General features: G+C 43.9%; 1 protein-coding gene across 2 annotated transcripts in view; it reads right to left on the minus strand.

Annotated features, from left to right (window-relative positions):
* Itgb3 (integrin subunit beta 3) overlaps positions 1-20,988 on the minus strand; it is a 58,297-nt gene that overhangs the window by 32,316 nt on the left and 4,993 nt on the right. For both annotated transcript variants that reach the window (XM_078041922.1, XM_078041921.1), the window contains exon 2: positions 7,274-7,359. In XM_078041922.1, the coding sequence (XP_077898048.1) occupies positions 7,274-7,359 (86 nt within the window). The remainder of the gene's footprint in view (positions 1-7,273; positions 7,360-20,988) is intronic.

A 20,988-nucleotide genomic window follows, 5' to 3' on the forward strand; every position in this document is an offset into this window, starting at 1 on the left:
ATTGTAAAAGTTAAGTGTTATTTCATGAAACTTTTACTTCTTAGGAAATGAGTTATAACAACTATAACAAATAATAATATGAAATGTATTTCTTTCTGTAGGTAAAGATCAAAACCATCTGGAAGTTGGGAGACCATGAAAGCAGGGCTGTGTGTGTCCTGTTCCCTCTCTGTTCCCAACATGCAACCCAGGACTAACAAGAAAGGTGGGGAGGTAGTGAAGCATAAAGGACAACAGCCCAGGAGCAGGCTGGCTGAGACTAAACCTCAGCATTGCTACTTACTAACTGGTTACTAGAGGGAGTCACCTAAACTCTCCCAGTCTCATTTCCTCAACTGTAACACAAATAGCCCTTTTCTTGGTACATAAGGCAGTCAAAACCCTGGAGAGTAGAATGGTGGCTGCCAGGAGCTAAGGTGGGATGGCTATGGGAAGTTGCTGTTAGATGAGTACAGAGTTTCTGTTTTTTCTTGACAAAAAGAATTATGGAGTTGCTAGGAACTCAGGGGTAGCTCAGCGGTAGAGCGCTCGCCTAATACATGCAAGGCACTGGGTTCGATCCTCAGCACCACATAAAAACAAATAAAATAAAGGTATTGTGTTCAATTACAAACAAGAAAAATTTTTTTTTGGTTTTCGGCGGACACAACATCTTTGTTTGTATGTGGTGCTGAGAATTGAACCCGGGCCGCACGCATGCCAGGCGAGCGCGCTACTGCTTGAGCCACTTCCCCAGACCAAGAAAAATATTTTAAAAAAAAAATTATGGAAATGGATGATGGTGACAATTTCACAATATTGTGAATGTATGTAATACCATGGAACTGTACACTTGAAATGGTTAAGATGGTAAATCCTGTTATGTGCATTTTACCACAATAAAAATTACTTTTTAGAAAAAATAATGAAAATAGTAGTCATTTCTTCCTCAAAGGAATGTCATCTGTGACTAAATAAGACGATGCATGCAGTAAGTGCTCTGTAAGTGTCAGCTACTATTATGAGATGCTTCATTAATTATTCCTGGATAAATTAATTATAAATAAAATCCATACATTTGGGAAATAGTATAATGCCAGTCTGCTGACCAGATCCTGTCCTATCACCTTCCTCCTTCAACCTGGACAAAGAACAAATTAAACCCCTTCCAGAAACCCTGTGGGACCCTGGGTGCATTTACACCTCTAAGTATTGAACGGAGGACACGCTATACTAGAAAGACCACCAAAAACCAGGAAGCAGGCTCCGTCTTAGGTCTACCACGAGTTGACCATGAGACCTCAGATAAGTCACTTTGAGCCCCAGTTTCCTCACCTAACCCAACAGAGAAGGTAGACAATTTTTCAGTCCCTTTAGCCAGCACTGTGTGGGCATATGTCCATGAAGTCTCCTTGCCAGCTCAAAGGGACCTACCAGAAAACTGGTAAACCCATCGCTGTGTGATAATAGCCCTTCTGGAAAAGACAGAAAGCAACATGGCACCATCAGTATCCATGTGCACCTGCACAACTCTGTTGCAACCCTATAGTCTAGAACACCCAATCCAAAAGTACGAATGATACCGTACAGGGGAGACAAGGGCTGACATGCAAAGGGAAAATTAACAGGATCTATAAGGCCCTGTTGCATTCGGGGCTCAGACTTTGGAATCAAATTTGGATTCAAATCTGCTGGGCCAGTGCCAGCACTAATAAACCCTGCTTCCTGGATGAAAATCTTGATGTCCCTTCTCTCTATAAGAATCCAACAACCTGGACCTATTTCACAATGTATAGGCCTTCTGGGCCTCCTACCTACCCCTCACAACCACTTCTAAAAATCAGGTGGATACCCCCTACCAATATCCCAGAAGAGCTAGCGTTAATGTTAAGGTAGCTGGCGCTAATATCCACAAGAGACACAGCTCTGAGTTCAAGCAACAGTTTGTTGACGGAGAATATCTGCCAGGCTGCCCTTCTGTAAGGCACAGCAGCCAGTCACTTGAATGGAGGTTTATATAACTTCTTTAAACATGGAATAAGAGCAAGCTAGAATTGACCTTGGGTGCAGGTGGTTGGGTAACAATAGATTTTTCTATTCGGGGACCCTTGGAAGGGAGAAAGGTTATGGGAACAGGGTATCTTAATTTCTTTTTCAGTTTCAGGTTAAGATGGAGTCCTAGAACCAAATGGAGTTACTAATGTCTAGAGACCAAGCAGTTAACATTTATTGAGCACTTACGCAGGTACTGTGATGAGCACTTTACATAGATTATTGCAATCCCCCTGACGATTCTGTAATGCTGGAACTATTATATATAATTTTACAAATGAGGAACCTGCGACCTGGAGGCTTCACAAATGAGGAACCCAATCTTACAAGTAAGAAATCCAAAGTTGCAGAGCTGGGAAGGGGCACAATGGAGTTGCCAACTAGATTGTCTAGTTATCTTTATAAAACAAATTTTATTTAATTCTGTATAGAATGGGGATCAAGGCAGAGCAGTAGGGGTGTGGAAGAGATGGTCCTAGGAGGAGCCACACCAGAGAATGCCCCAGGTAGGGAGCAGGATGCAAAACAGGGATGTGTGAGATATAGGGAAGAATGGGTCATGTCCTTCCTCCTTGGTCTGCTCATGAGATCTGGTGGCCATATGCCAGGAGTGGAATTGAGCCTCAGCAAACCACCATGCTCAAGAGTCAGCAGCCCAAACCTCCCGATGCTCAAAGTCCCTGTCCCTCTACTTCTCCAACCCAACCACTCAGATGGGCTGAAAACCCATCTGTGAAACCTATGAAAACCTCTCTCCCAACCCTTCTCTCTCAGGAAATAGTCTCTTTCTTACAAAAACAAAACACACACACACACACACACCCAAAAAAACACCCTACCCTTATTTCTGATTGCAGCTCCCCACAAAGCCCTAAGAAAATCTTCCCCAAAAGGCAATGATTGGATCACCAAGATACCAAGGAAGCTGATCCCTTCCAGGACAAGGCAGATGCTGGAGGAGAGATCTGGGGGTGGGGAGAGCAGAGAACTGAATGAGAACTGCAAGCCATCAAATGTCTTCAAGCTGCTTCAAGTGAAGGAAGAGAATGTTCTTGAGGGAGGTTCTCTTACTTCCATTTTCTACGATGGCGGTCCTAATTAGAAGAGGATCTCAAATGCAAAGACATGCTGAGGTCCTTAAAATTTAGTATGAATTTCCTTAGAAAAATAAACACGGGAAAACAAAAATGGTTTCCTACCCTCCCACCCCTTGACATCAGAGGCCTGCTCATCGACCCAGCTCTCCCTGAGAGCCTCCTGTCCCTGGAGGACACCAGAGCAGTGACCGCAACACCCTTGAGCAACATTCCCTTCCTGAATATCCAGGCAGAGACGGTAGAAGGGATATCTCCAGGTTACTTGGAGAGAAGACTAGAAAGAAGGCAGATATGAAAATTGCAATTTCCAGTGAAACCAAATTTTATACAAAAAAGGGAAAAAATGGACAGGACCCAGGGAAGATGCTGAGCACAGAGGTGGGAGGTGTAGCCCCATGTGCTCTGTGAGCTGGTGAATTACCTTCCTTTCCTGGGAAGGTGACACATGCTTTTGGTACTATTCCCCATTAATCCTGTTTTGGAAATTGGGAAAGTACAGCATGAATAATTATTATGCTGTATATCACACAGGATTTGGTCAGGGGATAAAATAATTTTGTGAGCATGAAAGGCTTTCAGAATACAAATACCTCGGTATAAGTCAAATACTCTCAAATCCTTTGGATATGGTTTAAACAAATAAAATTGAATAGAAGGTGACTCTTTTCTACAATTTCCATTGTAACTACTACTGTTTTTGCATATTCTCCTTAGAGAAAAGCAAGGGGCAACATGCCCTAGTACTTTCCTTCACTCCAGGGAACTACAAAAACATCTCCAATCCAAATAAATTAACATTGCCATCTTGACTGGTTCATCTGGCAAAAACAAGGAATCACTTGAACATGCAGAGATGTACAGAGAGAAGACAAAGAAGGAGAGGAGAAGGAAGACATTGAACTTTATAGTTGTGGGTATTCATACTTCCTTGTTTACAAGGAAAGAACTCTTAATTTTATCCCGTCATTGTTGATGTTTTTTATAATAACAAGTTGAAGCAAAACTCTCAAGATGGACATTTATCCTCCAGGTTAAAAATAAGCAGAAAGAAAGAACAGCAAAGAAGTGAGAACAAAATTGTGTTTGTAACTAAAAAGAACCATAAAGAGTGGCCCATGCCTTTCCACAGCTGAAGAGAGGATAATAAGAAGGAAGTCCTACTGGAGTCTTCTAATTTTCTAGACCCAAACCTAACCTTCTTCTTTCACCCCTGGATGTCAGATTAAAAGGGAGCTGGTCCACCTCCCAGCATGCACTCAGGCCTACATACCAAGCGCTAGTATTTCCTCCTGTAAAGTCCTTGCTTTAAGATGGATGGCCATCTTAAGTGACAGCCGCCATTTTAAGAAAAATTTTGCTTTTCTGCCCAAGGGCCTTTCTGAGAAAAATCACCACTCCCTCATACCAACTCCACCCTTAACCTCTTGGCTCTAATCCCTGAGCCTACTCCATAAAAGCCCCGAACCCCAAGCCTATTTTGCCTCTCTCCATCTATGGAGAGATGGCCTTTATTTGACAACACTGACAAATAAACTCTCATGTGTATCTCTGCCTGGTCTCCGTCTTTCATTTGTCACTCACCCATCTCCTGGTTCCTCGCTTTCCTTTCACTTCCACTTAGGGTTGCCAAATTTAGCAGATATTTGGGACATACTAATACTAACAATTATTTGCTGTTTAATCCATATTTAATTGGGTGTTCTGTATTTGACTGGAAACCTCAATTCTGCCTCCATTCTCCTTGATCAACAATCAGTTCTTCTGATGAGCAATGTTTGTCCAACTTGCTACCATGACAACCCATTCTGGTGCAATAGGTCCAGGGTCCATCCCGCAAACCTTTATTTTTAACAAACACCTCAGGCAATTTTCACCACCAGGTGAGTTTGGAAAGGTGTAGACACCGGCATGGTGCCACTGGGACCAAAATGACAAGATGAATTTCTGCATGAAGCTGGCCTTTTGCTAGATGCACCACTAGGGAGAGCACACCACCCCAACCCCAACCCTCCAAGAACACACCCTATGCAGATGGGCCCAAAACACCACGCTCAAGCACGTTGGCTATGTTTTCCTATTACCCAGCCAAGCACTCGCTACACACCCAAGAGCTGCTGTCCTCTAAAGACCAAGGGAAAGCAGAGCCCAACCAGTTGTTTTTCCAGGCACTGCCAGCATAGCCCGGGACAGTCAAGGCATGGGGCGCAGAAGCACCAAGCTACACCCTCAGCCCCATCTTTGGCTGTGCAGGGGACGACCCAGGCAAGGGTTACAGTCTTGGATTCCCATCTCTTTCCTCCCGGGCTGACACATTTTTGCATCACACTGGGGTCCTCCACCCTTTGCTGCAGTCATTCACTAAAGCTTTGTGTTCCTCTGCTTCCATTTATATTCCATCCTCATTAGTTTTCTCCATTCTTAGCTGTTCCCATTTCCTATTCCTGGGCTGGCCTAACCTCATACTTTGATCCTACCCAGCACACACCCCTTCCCCTGCCCCTGACTTCAGCCAGCCTGCCTCAGAGGTCGCCATGGTCACCCATAAATATTCCATATTTGCATCTCTGAAATCTGGTCCCATGTTCTGAAGGCGGCATCTGGTCAGACCTCAACCCTGGGAAGATCAAGAGGAGTGAAAGAAAAGAAAAGGGGTACGGGACAGACTTTCCAAGAATGTTTCCTTTTTTTTTTCCCCCTAGACTTTCTGGGGCAGAGCTGCCTGCCTTTTCTTTTGTGCTGAACTGAAAAGGAGGGAAGGAGGAGGAGGAAATGAGGGACACTAGGGCTTCTACCCCAGTCCTTCTCTGCTCTACCAGTTCTAGGCCATCCAACCCAAACCCGACACCTCTCTCTGCCTTAGCTCCCACTTTCTTATTAAAAAAGCTTCATGCATGATGGTAACCGGAGGAAGGAGGAGAGGGCAGATGAGAGGGGAAGAGGCCACCTCAACACTGGAGCAGCCAGTTCTGCCCAGAGGGGAGGGGCACCTGAGGGGGTGGAGGAGAAGGACTCACCCTCCCCACACACCTCCCACTCCCAGCCCCAGGGAATGTTTCATTTACTAAATGAAGTCAATGTGGCCCAGATGTTGGGCAGCTGCCTCGGGAAGCAGTTCCCGTGCCTGAAGGCACAGAGGCCAAAGCAGCATGTTGAGCTGGCCTCTGGGCTCTGGCAGCCTCCTCTTGGGGATAAACACAGCCTCCCAGCTCCCCTCCCCCCGCAGCCTGCACGGGGAGGTTGCCTTTTTAGGAAAATCAGTGAATCAGGAAGAGAAGGAGACAGGGGGAATGAAAGGCCCAGTTAGAGCAATCTTAAAACTGTAGAGGGCAGGGACATGCCCGAGTGACAGAGGATGCCTCCCTCTGGTAGCTGAGTAGCAGCCAGGCCAGGAGCTCAGGTAACCACCTGCCAGTGGCCAGTGACTCAGCCTCAGACTCTGTAACGGCTGGGAATCTCTCCAGCCAGGTCTACCTCTCCCCACCCCCAGCCTAGCCTGCTCCAAATTCCCAAGCCAGCCACAAACATAGCATTTGCTCAGACACACTCATTCCCTAGGGCCCCAGACACAACAAACCCTCCTCATAGACACAGCTCACCCTTTCCCATCACCCTCCCATCCTCACCAAGGGGCCCAGCTCCTTCTCCCATTGACACCTAGGAGAGAGAAGCAAGGAGGGAAAGAAGAAAAAGAGGCCATCAGAGAAGGGAAGAAGAGGAAAGAGCCTCCAACCAAATGTCCCACACAGGAGCAAGATTCCTCTTCTATTTACCTTTCTGAAGTTCTAGAAGAAAGAGAACGGCTACCCCTCCATATCTATGCCCCTTCTGTCTCTCCTTTGGGACTTGAGGCCCCTCTTTCCTGGAATATCCCACCCCAACAAAAGGCTTTAAGCAAAGGTGGTAAAAGGTAGCAATGGTTACAACCAAGCTAGAGGCTCAGCTGAACTGGCTGGGTGGGGGCTTCCCAGAGACTCTGGGTGGCACTCCCAGCCATGTTCCTGTAATGGCTCTTCAACATCCATCGGTGGGAAGGCTTCACCCCAGTCTTGCTCAGAAGGGTCTTGCTATGCATTGAGGAGAAAGGAGATAACCTAAGGAGTCTGTGTCTATGTCAGGGAAAACGAGGCACAGTGTCTGTTCCTCACCTCATCAGAGCACCAAGCACACACAGGACTCACAGCCAGACATTGCTGGCAGGAGCTCACACCTCTTGTGGCGCAGATGTTGGGCCCTGCAACACAGAGATAAGGGCATTAGTACCTGATTTGGCTCAATGAAGTAACCAGCCTGCCCTATCCTTCCCAACTTTCCCAAATACCCAGGTTCACAGACCTCAAGTGCACACACCTTAATCATTTCACAGGTTTTTACCAAAACAGGCTATTGATAAGGAAGAAAGAGAATAAGGACTTAGGAGAAACTCATCTCCACCCTCAGCTGATGAGGTCACAGGGATAACAAGTGACGGGATGTGGCTGAGACATGGGCCCAAGTGTCTGATCACAACGGATGGAAAGGCTTTCATGAACAACTGGCTTGATGCCTACCTGGTGCAAATGAAAATACAAGGGCTCCATCCTCGGCACCATATAAAATAAATAAATAAAACCAAGTGGCAAGTGTCCTCTTCAATTACCCAGGTGATATTCACAGCCACAACACAGAGCATCCCGAGGCACTAACGTTAAGCATAGCCTAAGTATGGTGGGAACAGGGAGGGCAGGGTGACTTTAGCGGCAGTGTCCCATTGGCCTGCGTGGACATTCTTTAGTTCTCCCCTCAACTGCATACGTCACAATTTTGCCCCCTCACGACACTTCCCATATACACGTATTTTGAAATTCCAAGCATGAAATGCTCCAGAGAACTATAGAAATGTCAAGAAAAAATCAACTGGTCGGAACTGGAAGATCATGGAATTGGGGCATTGGAAGTAAGGCCTATGCTTGAATTCCAAATGTTCTTTGTACTATAGCTTTGGGCAACCTGCCTATTCTCTACAAAATGATATGTCTGCCTCACAGGATTTGTCTAAGAATTTGGCGAGCCAACGGGTACCCGAAAAGATACCATTCTAGTGTGAACAGTCCTCAGACTGACAAAGGACAGGGGAAAGCCTGGGGATGGGGCTGAGGAGTGGGGACAGCAAGGAGCACGAAAATGTCCCTGAGAAACCCAGCCAGGAAGCAAAACCCAGGCATCTGCTTGTGCAGAAGCTGCCATGCTCCCTGCTCCTCAGCTCAGCCTCCCTGGCCTCAGCCAACTAAACCCCTCTTCTTTCGGGGACTCCAGGGAGGCCTTTTCCAGTATAAGACACAGAATGAGGAAGGCCCATTCCTCCCTAGATCAAAGAAAGATCCATTCAGTTATCCTGACCATTTCATTATCCAGGTTTCTAAAGGGCCTTCTTTGCCCCCGGCTGTAAAGACCAGCAAGTCTGCGTTTTGGGGAAATTGTCCCCAGTGAGTACTTTTCCATTATCCCCAAAACTTCTCACCAGACAAAACGTCCCAATCTATTTTCTTATAGTGTGACTGAGTTCCTTTCATCCCAACACCTGGACAAAAAGACATTCAGAAAATGACCTGCTGAGGTTAAGGATATTTGATTTTCTACCTTTTGTGTGATTTATTTTCTACCTTTTGTTTGATTTCTATTGATTGGGACACTTTACAACTCTGTGAGAGTAGCGGGTATCCAATGACAAGGTAAATGATTTTTTATGAGAAACAACCTGTATGATTCTTATCCAACAAAAATGCAAATAATTTCTGTCTAGTGGAAAAGGTAACCTTCAAACATTAGGATTTACAGCTTTGTAGGGCTGGGTTTGTAGCTCAATGGTACAGCGCTTGCCTAGCATGTGTGAGGCACTGGGCTCCATCCTCAGTACCATATAAAATAAATAAACAAAGGTATTGTGTCCATTTACAACTTTTAAAAATATGTTTTTAAAGATTTACTGCTTTGTAAACAGTGGCCAATTCTGAATCTATGAGCCATAATGCATTCCCACCTTTCTTTGACTGACCAAGTATTAATCTCTCTTCCTTGAATTTTCATTTCAAATAGTCCTAATATTTTACTGGTTCTCTCTTTAATTAAGCTAAATAAATCTTTGACATGCATTTACTTTCTATTTATATTAGAATTATATATTTAACTCTTTGAAATTTACACTAATCATGCTTACCATGTGCAAGACCCTGGGTTCAATCCCAACATAGAGAGAAGAAGAAAATTACACTTTATCAGTATTTGTAGGGCCTCACTAGGGCAAAGGGATCTAACAGAAGGGTGCATGGGCCACCAGAAGACTGTGATCCTAAGTTACCTGCTAATAGTGTGGCCTTAGGTGAGTCATTTAACTCCTCTCAGCCTTATTTTTCTCAACTCTAGTATTACTACCACATTATTATTATTATTTTTCTCATCTTAATGACACTGCCACCCAACATATTTAGGTTCCCTTCAGGCCTGCCCTAGCCTGCCCAGTCAGGACCCAGTCCGTGTTCAAAGATGTTCAGTAAATATATATAAAGGTATTACACCACATCAGTTCTATTTGTTTTGTTTTTAAGCAAATGAATTCACTTCTCAAAATTACTCATAGAATTCTAAATGGGTCCCTCATTCAATTTAGACCTTCACTGTTCTCCACAAAATGTGGAATCCTTGAAGTTAACTCCTAGAAACTCCAGGTTTCTTCATAACCTGAGTCTAACTAACTTCAAGGGCCTTTCTTAATCCTAAAATTCAACAAGAGGGATGCTGGTGTAAGCCCATGAGTAACTTCTAGAGCTCTATCTCTGCTTGACTACAATCTTAGCATGTATACCTTGGACTGTGGGTGGAAATTATGGCATGGGTTCCCGGCCTGGCCCTAAAACATCAAGGTCACCTCTAAGGTGGGGTATCCCTCAGCCAGACAAAAAGCTGTAATGGAAAAAAGGAAACTAATCTTCCCAGAGCCATAGTCAGGGTATCTCAGTCTTCAGAACCAACAAGGCACCCCAAGGCTTCTCCCTGCCAGGGGCTGCCTGGCCGTGTCTGGGCCTCCCAGTTGCTCTCTCCCTGGGCAGATGTGCACATAGCCCCTCTTTATTGTTCTATCAGAAGAGTTCAGAAAGGACCCTCGCCTGAACTATTTTAGGTATCTCTCTTCCTTTTGGGAATTGCCATGAGGACTGGCATCCAAGAAATAATTCTGGATATAAATGCTGAGGAGGTTCCCGAGGAGAAACCCAAAGCAACTGCAGAGAGTCGAAAGGCAGAAGAGAAGCGTGGGCAGCCTGGGAAGCGTGGGCACTATCAGATTGTTTTTGAAAACTTTTCCCAGTCTGTCCATGTACCCAGCCATTCATTCTCAAGTTAGCATTTCCCTATGAGTCCTTGATTCATAGCCACAAAAGAAAGCCTTGCCAGATGTGAAATACAAAACAGCAGGCCCCTCCTAGTGTGTGAGTCGTCCCTGACCCCAGATGAGGAGCTGAGCTGCTGGGATTTGGTCTTTAGGAAGTCATGCCTTGGAGTCATGGTTACCCACTCCCCTTTATCCCTTGTTTTTAATGAATCACAGGTTGATTTCATGAGAACCAATGATCCTTCCATGATCTCCCCAACCAAGTCCTGCCACTTAGGGCAGGTTCCTGGAATGCAGTGGTTCAAAGTGACTGACTCACATCAGAAGTCTCCAAGCTGGGCCCCTGCTGACTCAAGGAGCTGCTGCTCCGAGAACACCCTGCCAAACTGAACAATGAGCAAGGAGTCTGAACCTACATTTTCAATCATTCATAAAAGCCTGTGTTCCTGCTCAGCCTCTGGGGCCCAGACATGGCCCTCCGAGAGAAGTGGGGATCTTCATCACAATGTCATTGAAAAGGATGGACAACTGCAACAGCCTCTTTCCTCTGACAGTTTAGCCAGAGCAGGAAAACAGCTGGACTGGGCCTGGTCTTCACGAGATAGTTGTAAGAATTAAAAGAACCTGGAACATAGCTGAGCATAACAGCTGGCACCCAGAAAATGCTCAATAAATGCTGTTGCCATTGTTTTTATTGTTGCTGTTTTTATCCTTAGTCTCAAGCTATTCGGGGCAAATGAATGTTTTTATTTTTTCCTTGAAGATATTATTTTATAGAACACTAGACACAAAGCCAAGTGCGCCCCAAACAGAGGGGGGCAGGGGTGAGAACGTGGAGCAGAAAGTATCAGGCTCGGGTCAAATGACCAACTATCAGATCTGGCTTCTACGTGGAGTTAGGAATATCAGCATTCAAAAATCCAATCTAGGAGAGACGGCCAAGAAAAGAAGGCCAATAGAAAAGGTAGGCAAGGCCAGCCAAGATGTTTGCCTGGAAAGTAGAAGTCGAAGGCTGTGGTTTGGCACATCAGCCTGGTTCACAGAACCAGAGCAGAGTCAGAGGGTGGGAAAAAATAGACAAAAAAAAGGAAACAAGGAAGGGAGTTGGAACCAGTGGAAGTCATATGCGTCAACGGGGCTATTTTGGGGACATGGTGTCCAATCAAACAGGATGCAAGAACAGGCCACCCTGATGAGGCCAGGGGATTTCAGAGAGGGCCAAGTTAGAATGAACAGTGTTTAGAGGGCAGTGTTTAGATGTCCACAGTCTATGGACATCTCTCTCACTGTCTATTGGAGGGGAATTCTGGCCTGGATCCTCAGCCTTGCCACTGACCTTTGGTCAATTCCCAGTAAGGTCCATGGGTGATTCAATACCTGATCTTCCATTGCAGTCACCTGACTGGGTGACTCATGGAAAAACAAAATTTCTCGTGCAAACTGCCCTATGTTTGCACAAGTGGTTTCTATAAAGCATATTTCAAAGGAAACCTACTTTTGTTCCTTTCTTAAAGGTAGCAGTAGCTCAGTAACCCAAGGAAGGGGGAAGGAGAAAGAAGGTGGAATTCAAGGCAATGCACACCTCTGTGCTCTGAGCAAAAGCTCCAGGAAGCATCGCCCAAAGCATAAGTAATCCAAACTGCCACATTTCACCGAATCTAAGATTATGGGTTTCAGAGATTCTAAACTTTTGAAAAAATAAAGTGCAGCCAGGTGCCCTGTAATCCCAGGGGCTTGGGAGGCTAGAGCAGGTGGATTGCTAATTCAAAGCCAGCCTCAGCAACTTAGCAAGACCCTGTCTCAAAATAAACAGAACTGGGGATGTAGTTCAGTGTTACAGAGCTTGCCTAGAATGCTTGAGGCCCTAGATCAATCCCGAGTATAGCAACAACAACAACAACAACAACAACAAGACCCCATGACCATCAAAAGGTAAAACTGCCTGGCCTTTCAAGAATAGGTAGGTAGGAATAGGTGCACATCTCAGTGGTAAAGCACTTGCCTAGCATGTTCGGAGCCCTGGGTTCGATTCCCAATACCACAGGAAAAAAGCAATGCATCAAAGTCAATTAAATAGGTTATTTAACTTTGGAAAACATTTGTGATAATTTGCCTCCACCAATATTAAAATTGCTATGGATTGAATTATACTCTAAAAGATTTGTATGTCCTAATCCCCAGTGCGCAGAATTGAGAAATAGGGGCTTTGCAGAGGTAATCAATGAGATCATTAAAGTAGGCACTAATCCTATAAGATGAAAGAAATGTCATGTGAAAACAGAGACAGAGAGAATGGTGGCATGTGACAGCAGAGGCATATTACAGGTGGCAGTTAAGGAACACCAATGATTGCAGCCACCATCAGAAACTATGAATAGACAAGGAAAGATTTTTTTAAGAGAGAGAGAGAGAGAGAGAGACAGAGAGAGAGAGAATTTTAATATTTACTTTTCGGCAGACACAACATCTTTGTTTGTATGTGGTGCTGAGGATTGAACCCGGGCCGCACGCATGCCAGGTGAGCACGCTACCGCTTGAGCCACATCCCCAGCCCCGACAAGGAAAGATTTTACCCAGAGTCTCAGAAAACATGGCCTTGCTAACACCTTGATTTCAGGTATCTATCCTCCAGAGAAAATAAATTTCTATTGTTTTCAGACATCTGATTTGTGGTACTTTGTTACCAAATCCCTAAGAACCTAACAGAATGGATTTTCATTTCCTTAATATTGTATGACATAATTTTGAAAAGTAGTGCCCTGAAATAAGTCAGCCTGGACTGAAAACTTTGCTATATTTAATCAGCAAAATGGTTACTTTAGCCTTATACCTTTCTTTATATATATATATATTTTTTTAAGAGAGAGAGAGAGAGAATTTTTTTAATATTTATTTTTTAGTTTTCATTTTTAGTTTTCGGCGGACACAACATCTTTGTTCGTATGTGGTGCTGATGATCGAACCCAGGCCACACGCATGCCAGGCAAGCGCGCTACCGCTTGAGCCACACCCCCAGTCCCAGCCTTATACTTTTCTACCAATATATCTCAGTGGTGTCCGCATTCACTGATTCTTTTATTCCCTGCAACACCTGCCTGTACCAGGGACTCTCCTGGGCGCTGGAGGCACACTGATGAACTAACAAAGCCTTCATTCTTGTGAAGCTTATATGTTGTGAGAAAATTGCTAACAAAAACATACACAGCACTACTGTCACATATAACTAATTAAAACAAGTTTTTTATTAAATACCAAAATAAACCCATAACAATAAAAAAATCATAATTTCAAACAGTGGCAAAAGCTTAAAGAAAATAAAGCAGGATAAATGAATAGCCAACAAGGAGGGGACAGCATGAGGAAGGCCTCTCCAACAAGTTCACATTCCAAAATGATGTTCAAGAGTGAACCGTGGGAAGATCTGGGGGACGAGCACTCCAGAAGGAACCGAAACCCAGTGCTGGGTGGACCTCAGCCTTTTGAAGAAACAGCAGGAAGAGAAGTAGAGGAGGAGAAGGCAGAGAGGGGGTGGAGAAGCAGGGATCCGAACACTTAAAAGCCACAAACCAGGGAAGCGCGGGTGGTCTTCAGTCTCTACACGTCCTTCAGTGAGAGGCACCAGAGGGATTTGAGCAGAAGTGAGCAGAAAAAGCTCAGCCTGGCTGCTGAGTGGAGGACAGACAGCGGGCAGGCCAGAAGGCAAAGAGACCAATAAGGACATCATTAAGATAATGCAGACAACAGATGGCATAGGTCTGGACTTGAATGGTAGTGGAGTGGATGAAGTGGTCAGATGCTGGACGTGTTCTAAGGACTTGATGAAAGAGGCCACTTGGGGTATGAGGGAAGGACAGGAAGGACTTTGGCCTAAGCAAGTGGATGCCCTTTGGACAAGGCTCAAACGTTTTGACTACTGTGCCATCCCCTTTCACTGACCCTCAGCCAGTAGGCTCTGTCCTTATAAATGAAGCCAGATCTTGTCTAGTTATCGCCTCTGACAGGGTTAATTAGATAGTCCTGTGCCAAAGACTACATAAAGCCCATCCTTGGGCAGAGTCCCATCTTGTGAATGGCTGTGGTCTAAAAGACACAAGCAGCCTGGAGAAACTGAATGAGGCAGGGGCGGTTAAACAATGGGCATGGTGATGTGGTAGGAAAAGCTTGAAGACCAGCAGGAGACCAGGGGTGTCCTTCCCACTGGCCCTATGACCCCAAGCTTGTCCCTGAATCTCTCAGCTGCTCTCTCTGAGGCCCAGTCACATCTCTATTCAAGGATTTGTAAAAAAAAAATAATAATAATAATAATTTGTAACTGCTGGGGCTGGGGTTGTATAGTTCAGTGATACAGCGATTGCCTAGCATGTGTGAGACACTGGGTTTGATTCTCAGCACCACATGTAAATAATTTAAAAAAAAAAAAAGAATCCGTAACTTCTCCCTAGTATTTATCAGATTTAACCCTGCCACATCAGCCAAGCTAGATGCCCTTCAATAGATGAATGGATATAAAAAAAATTACACAATGGAATATTACTCAGCAATAAAAGAGAATAGAATCATGGCATTTGCAGATAAATGGATGGAGTTAGAGAAGATAATGCTAAGTGAAGTTAGCCAATCCCCCCCAAAAAAACAAATGCCGAATATTTTCTTTGATATATGGAGGCTGATTCATAGTGGGATAGGGAGAGGAAGCATGGGAGGAATAGATGAACTCTAGATAGGGCAGAGGAGTAGGAGGGGAAGGGAGGGGGCATGGGATAATTAATGATGGTTGAATGTGATGATCATTATTATCCAAAATACATGTATGAAGACACGAATTGGTGTGAGTATACTATGTAAAAACCAGAGATATGAAAGACTGAGCTCTATATATGTAATAAGAATTGTAATGCATTCCATTGTTATATAAATATAAATAAATAAATTTTTAAAAAATAAATAAATTTTTAAAAAAAGAATTGTAATGCATTCTGCTGTCATAAATAAATAAGTAAATAAATGTCCATCGGCAAGTAAAACATTAAAAAAAGAGAGAATTCGTAACTGCTCCCTAATATTTATCAGGTTTAACCCTGCCACATCAGTCAAGTCTGGAGACCTCAACAGTTGTTTCCTTTACTCTGTGCTCCCAAATATGGGCACAATGCTTGCCACGTGAGTTCTTAGGATTAAATGAGGTAATGTGTGTGAAAGAGCAATTTATAGTAGATGCTCAATAAATGTCCAGTTCCCTCCCCCTTATCTTTACTCTAGTCACTTCTTGCACCAGGAATGTCCATCCTCCCCTCTCCACCTCAGTGTCAGACAAGAGAGGACACTTGTCTCAGACAGGATGTAAGGAAGAAATCAGGAGACAGGAGCGCTCAGGGCTAGATCCCACACAATCCCAAGAGATCTAGGGGAAACGCCTTTACCTCTCAGGAATTTCCTTTCTGCTTTTCTATAAGACAAACCAAGTTGGATTAGATGACCTTGAATGTTGGCCCCTGAAGTATGCAGTCTTTCAAACACCAGAAACATCAACATGTTGACTGGTACTCTAGGAGGCCTAGCATCCCAAGGTCCAAGCCCCCTTACACAATGCACAAGGGGCCATTTCTTCCTAATGGCATTACTGACATCTGAAATGTTGCATTTCAGAGTTCTGGAAATTTTTATTAGCACCAGCCCCACCTCCCATCTGACTCATGCGAAATATGAAAGAGGCAGGCCGTACCAAGCTTGGTTTAAGGCCCAGCCCAGCAGAACCCTGTAGGGGACCTTGGCATCCAGCTTTCCAGCTCTGGGATCTTCCTCCCCAGCTCATGTCTCATGAGTAAGAACAGCAGGCAGCAGTGCTGTCTCCAGTCCTAACTGCCAGCCAGTCTTGGGAGGAAGGCAAACTGGTTTGACTGTTTTAGAAGACAATTTGTCAACATCCATTAAAATTTAAAATGCCCATGCGAGGCTACTCGGAAGCTACTGGGAAGGCCGAAGCAGAAAGATTACTCGAGTCCAAGAGTTCAAGACCAGTCTGGGCAACAGAGGAAAAAAAAAAAAAAATAGGCTGCAAGTGTGACTCTGTGGTAGGTCACTTGCCTTGGGTTCAACTGCTAAATAAGTAAATAAATAAATATCCATGCCTTTTGACCCAGCAACTTTAGTTCAAGTAGTTCAGTCTGTAGAAAAATTTAAACTAAGGTGCATAATAAAGGAATAAGGTTAGATCCCTGCAACTTTTTCTGTAACAGCAAATAATACTTCATCTATAGTCATTGGGAATGACTCCAATGACTGCCAACAGGAAGTTGGTTAAATAAATTCTGATACAGCCCTATAAGAGTCTGCCTCTGGCTAAAATTATATAGCTCTTAGAATAAATAATGGAAAGTCATATACTGACATAAAAAAGATGCCTAGAATATATTATTAAATGTCAGTGATCCTATTGTGAATCACAGTTGTTATCTCTAAGAATGACATTATAAGAAACTTGTATTTTCTAAATTACTATATATCTTCTTTTTTTAGTTGTAAATGGACACAATATCTTTAAATAAATAAATATATATAATATATAATATATAATATATAATATATATTATATAATATATAATATATATTATATATTATATATAATATATAATATATATAATATATTATATAATATATATAATATATAATATATATATATATTAGTTGCTGACAGACCTTTATTTTTTATTTATTTATATGCGGTGTTAAGAATCGAACCCAGTGCCTCACACATGCCAGGCAAGTGTGCTACCTCTGAGCCCCAGCCCCAGCCCCAGCCCCAGCCCCTGGACATAATATCTTTTTATATGTTTGTCTTTATTTTATTTTTATGTGGTGCTAAGGATCGAACCCAGTGCCTCATATATGTGAGGCAAGCACTATATCACTGAGCTACAGCCCCAGCTCTTTTTATCTTTTGTGAAGGTCTCACTAAGTTGTTGTCTCCCTGTCCAGACTGGCTTCCAACTTGGGGTCCTCCTGCTTCAGCCTCCCGGTAACTAGGATTACAGGCATGCCGCCACCGTCCCCAGCTCTACAGGATCACATTTCTGAACTGCCTTTTTTTTTTTTTTTTTTTGCAAGACAGAAACTTTTACTTCCAGAAATTGTGGATAAGTAACAAGTCAAATTTAAACCTTCTATTTGAAAGATGGGCGGGGAGGAGGATATACCAATGTCACTTAAGTAGAAATTTCTACAATGAGCAAAAGTTGCTCAGAAGCCAGTATGACCTTTAATGTTTTGTCACCCTGAAAGATCTATCCTGCTGTACATCTTGTCAGAGGAATTTCTGAAGAAAAGCACAACCTACTCAACTGGGTCACAAAAGTTAAGCAGTGTCACTTATGGCATTTTTGGGTTTTTTTTATTTTCTAACCCCCAGGCTGAAATACTGTCACTGTCCTACTCTATTCTCTCTCCCACACTTCATCTTATGAAACACCCATGCCATCTAAATGTTCTCTTGTTCTAACCAAAAGGCGTTCTGCAACATAAGCCAGGTCTGCTGTGAGGCTAGAAGACAGCCAGCCAGGATTCCAGGATTCCAAAGCACAAGGACGCTTTACACACTAGAGGTAGCATATTAAGTCAGCCACAGGCCAAGATCTTGGAATATTTTCTCTGCTGCAAAAAATATTTCCCAAACCTGGCTGGTCTGCCCTGGAAGGGGACTCTTGCGTGTGCCTCCAGGAGTGCTTGTGAAGGTGATGTGATCTCAGAAAGGCTTGAAAAGCAACGTGGGAATATCAAACCTATTTAAATTGCTCTGGTTCAAATCTTCAAATCCAGAGTAACACTGAGAGACATCAGAGGAGAAATGTGTGCAGAAATGGTTCAATTCACCTGCGTGAGTCAATCCTATCTGGTAAGTGGGTGGAACTAGAAGTGAAGCAGTGAGCTGATGGGGGGGGGGGGAGCAACAATCAAACAGAGTCAACTCAAAGTTCACATGAACTGATGAGCCTCAGTTTGTACTCCTGCAAGATAACGACACAGTGTCATGCTCAATGTGCCACGCTGCCTCTGGTCTCCTTATGAGGAAGTAGTGAAGGACCCCAATATTTCAGTGTTTTTCAGTGGCAATTTCCACTCTGTGGCTCCAGCTCCTAGACAGGAGCACTCTGATTCTACCGTGTCTGGTCCTGTTTTTGAACTTTTCCCACTCTTCCCTGGTTTGGGTGGTTCTTTCTCCTTCTTGGTTTTATTCGGCATGGCTAGTGCGGGCCGCCGCCGCCGCTCCTGCCCCTGCCGCCGCCTGACCCCGCCGCAGCAGAGCCCCCCGCCCCGGCCGTCGCGCCGCCCGGGGACTGAGTGGTTCGCTTGCTCTCGCTTCCCCTTTTCCAGCTTCCCCTTTTCCAGGTTCTCGGAGGCGGCGGCCACGGCATCTCTCCCTGCCTTTTTTTTTTTTTTTTTTTTTTTTTTAACCAGCTGAATTACTTTTGTAAATTAAAAGAAAATTAAAGCTAGTTTTAAATGACCTCTGGTCTTCCTCCTTTCTGCACTGCCATTCATTAGTGCAGGCTCCCTCCCGGAGTCTGCTAGGTGTTCTCCGGTGCCTTTGGCATATCCAAACCCCAGAGCCTCTTGGAACCCCAAAATTAGGTTGGAACAAGAGGATGAATTCTGGGGGACAGGTTGGATGGGAAGATTCTGGATAAAGGATACAAAATTTCAGTTAAGACAGAAGGAATACTACAAGAAATCTACTGTGCCACATCGTGAGTAGTTAATAACTGCTCATTTACCTAAAATGAGCAGATTTGAAGTGTTCTCAGCACAGATAAATGGTAAGCACCTGCGGTAATGCATGTGTTAGGCAGCTTGAATTAGGCATTCCATGATGTGTACATGTTCCGAAACCTGTCGTGCATCACAAACATGCAATTCTTGTTTAATTCTAAGAATGGATAGAAAAGAATGAAAAAAGAAAAGAAGAGTAAACTTTGACAGCCTGCTTCCACAGCCTTCAGGAACCTCCCAGAGGCTGGTCTGTTCCCAAATTTGGAAGCTCCAGGAGGAAGACACCAAGCTCCCCTCTACCTCAGAGGAGCTGGTCCAACACTTCTGAGGCAGACAGAAATGTGATACTTTAGAGCTGGGGACAGTGGCACAAGCTCCTGGGAGATGGAAGCAGGAGGATCCAAGTTGGAAGGTCTAATTTGGAGTCATCCTGTGTGGTGGCTAATGGAAGGATTTAGAACCATCAGTGGATCTCACAGAACTAGGTTTCTGCTACCCAAAAACCCCATTAGCAAAGAGATTTTGGGTAACTACAGAGACTTTTAAAGTGACTACTGAATATGCCTTTTGCTAAACTTCTGGAGTCCTCTCTAATGCAGGACTCCTCTCCCCGCGCCCTAAAGAAACCCTTACATGAAATTCCAAGTTGCTAATCAGTTGAAGAAGGAACTGCTCCAGTTGGAGGAAGGAACAAGAACAAAGGGAAGACTCTCCTTCATCTCCTCCTTCACTTGCTTTGCAGCCCCTGAGACTCCAAGACAGAGGCCTAGAGGGAAGATGACTTGTCACCCAGCAAGTTCATGAAAAGGCCTGCAGAGCCATGAATCAGACGTAGGTTCTTAAATTCCAGACTCACAGTTCTTTTTCCTGAGGTTGTTGTTTTTTGTTGTTGTTGTTTTCCCCCCATATAAAAGGAAGTGGCATCGAACACAAGTTTAGGTAAAAGAGCACAAGCATGCACACATGAGCACAGCACACACAAGGGGACCTGTCTGAGTGGAACACACCATCTGGTTAATTATAATTAGCAAGCTGACTCTCCCTCTTTTGACTTTCTTAGGATTCCCACGCAGGGCTGGGGCTGTGGCTCAGAGGGAGAGCACTTGCCTAGCACATGGAAGCACTGGGTTCGATCCTCGACACCACATAAAATAAATAAGATAAAAGGATTCACATGCATCACTTCATCTTTCTCTCCTTGAGTGTTTGAACATCTTCACTAACCAAACAAAGAAAATGAACTACTGAAATAAAAAAACAGGGAGGGACAGGGACATTAATGTTTATAGCAGCTCAATTCACAATAGCTAAGCTATGGAATCAACCTAGGTGCCCTTCAACAGATGAATGCATAAAGAAAAATTATATATATATATATATATATATATATATATATATATATATATATATATATACACACACACACACACAATGGAATATTACTCAGCCATAAAGAAGAATGAAATAATGACATTTGCTGGTAAATGGATGGAAATGGAGACTATCATGCTAAGTCAATACCAAAAAAAACCAAAAGCTGAATGTTCTCTCTGATATGCAGATGCTAACATACAATAAGGGGGAGGAGAATAGAAGTTCATTGGATTAGACAAAGGGGAATGAAGTGAAGGGAAGGGGGATGGGAATAGAAACGACAGCAGAATGAACTGGACATGACTTTACTGTGTTCATATATGCATACACCACCAGTGAAACTCCACATCATGTACAACC

Source organism: Ictidomys tridecemlineatus, chromosome 3 (genome assembly GCF_052094955.1).
Source record: "Ictidomys tridecemlineatus isolate mIctTri1 chromosome 3, mIctTri1.hap1, whole genome shotgun sequence".
NCBI classification, from domain to species: Eukaryota; Metazoa; Chordata; class Mammalia; order Rodentia; family Sciuridae; genus Ictidomys; species Ictidomys tridecemlineatus.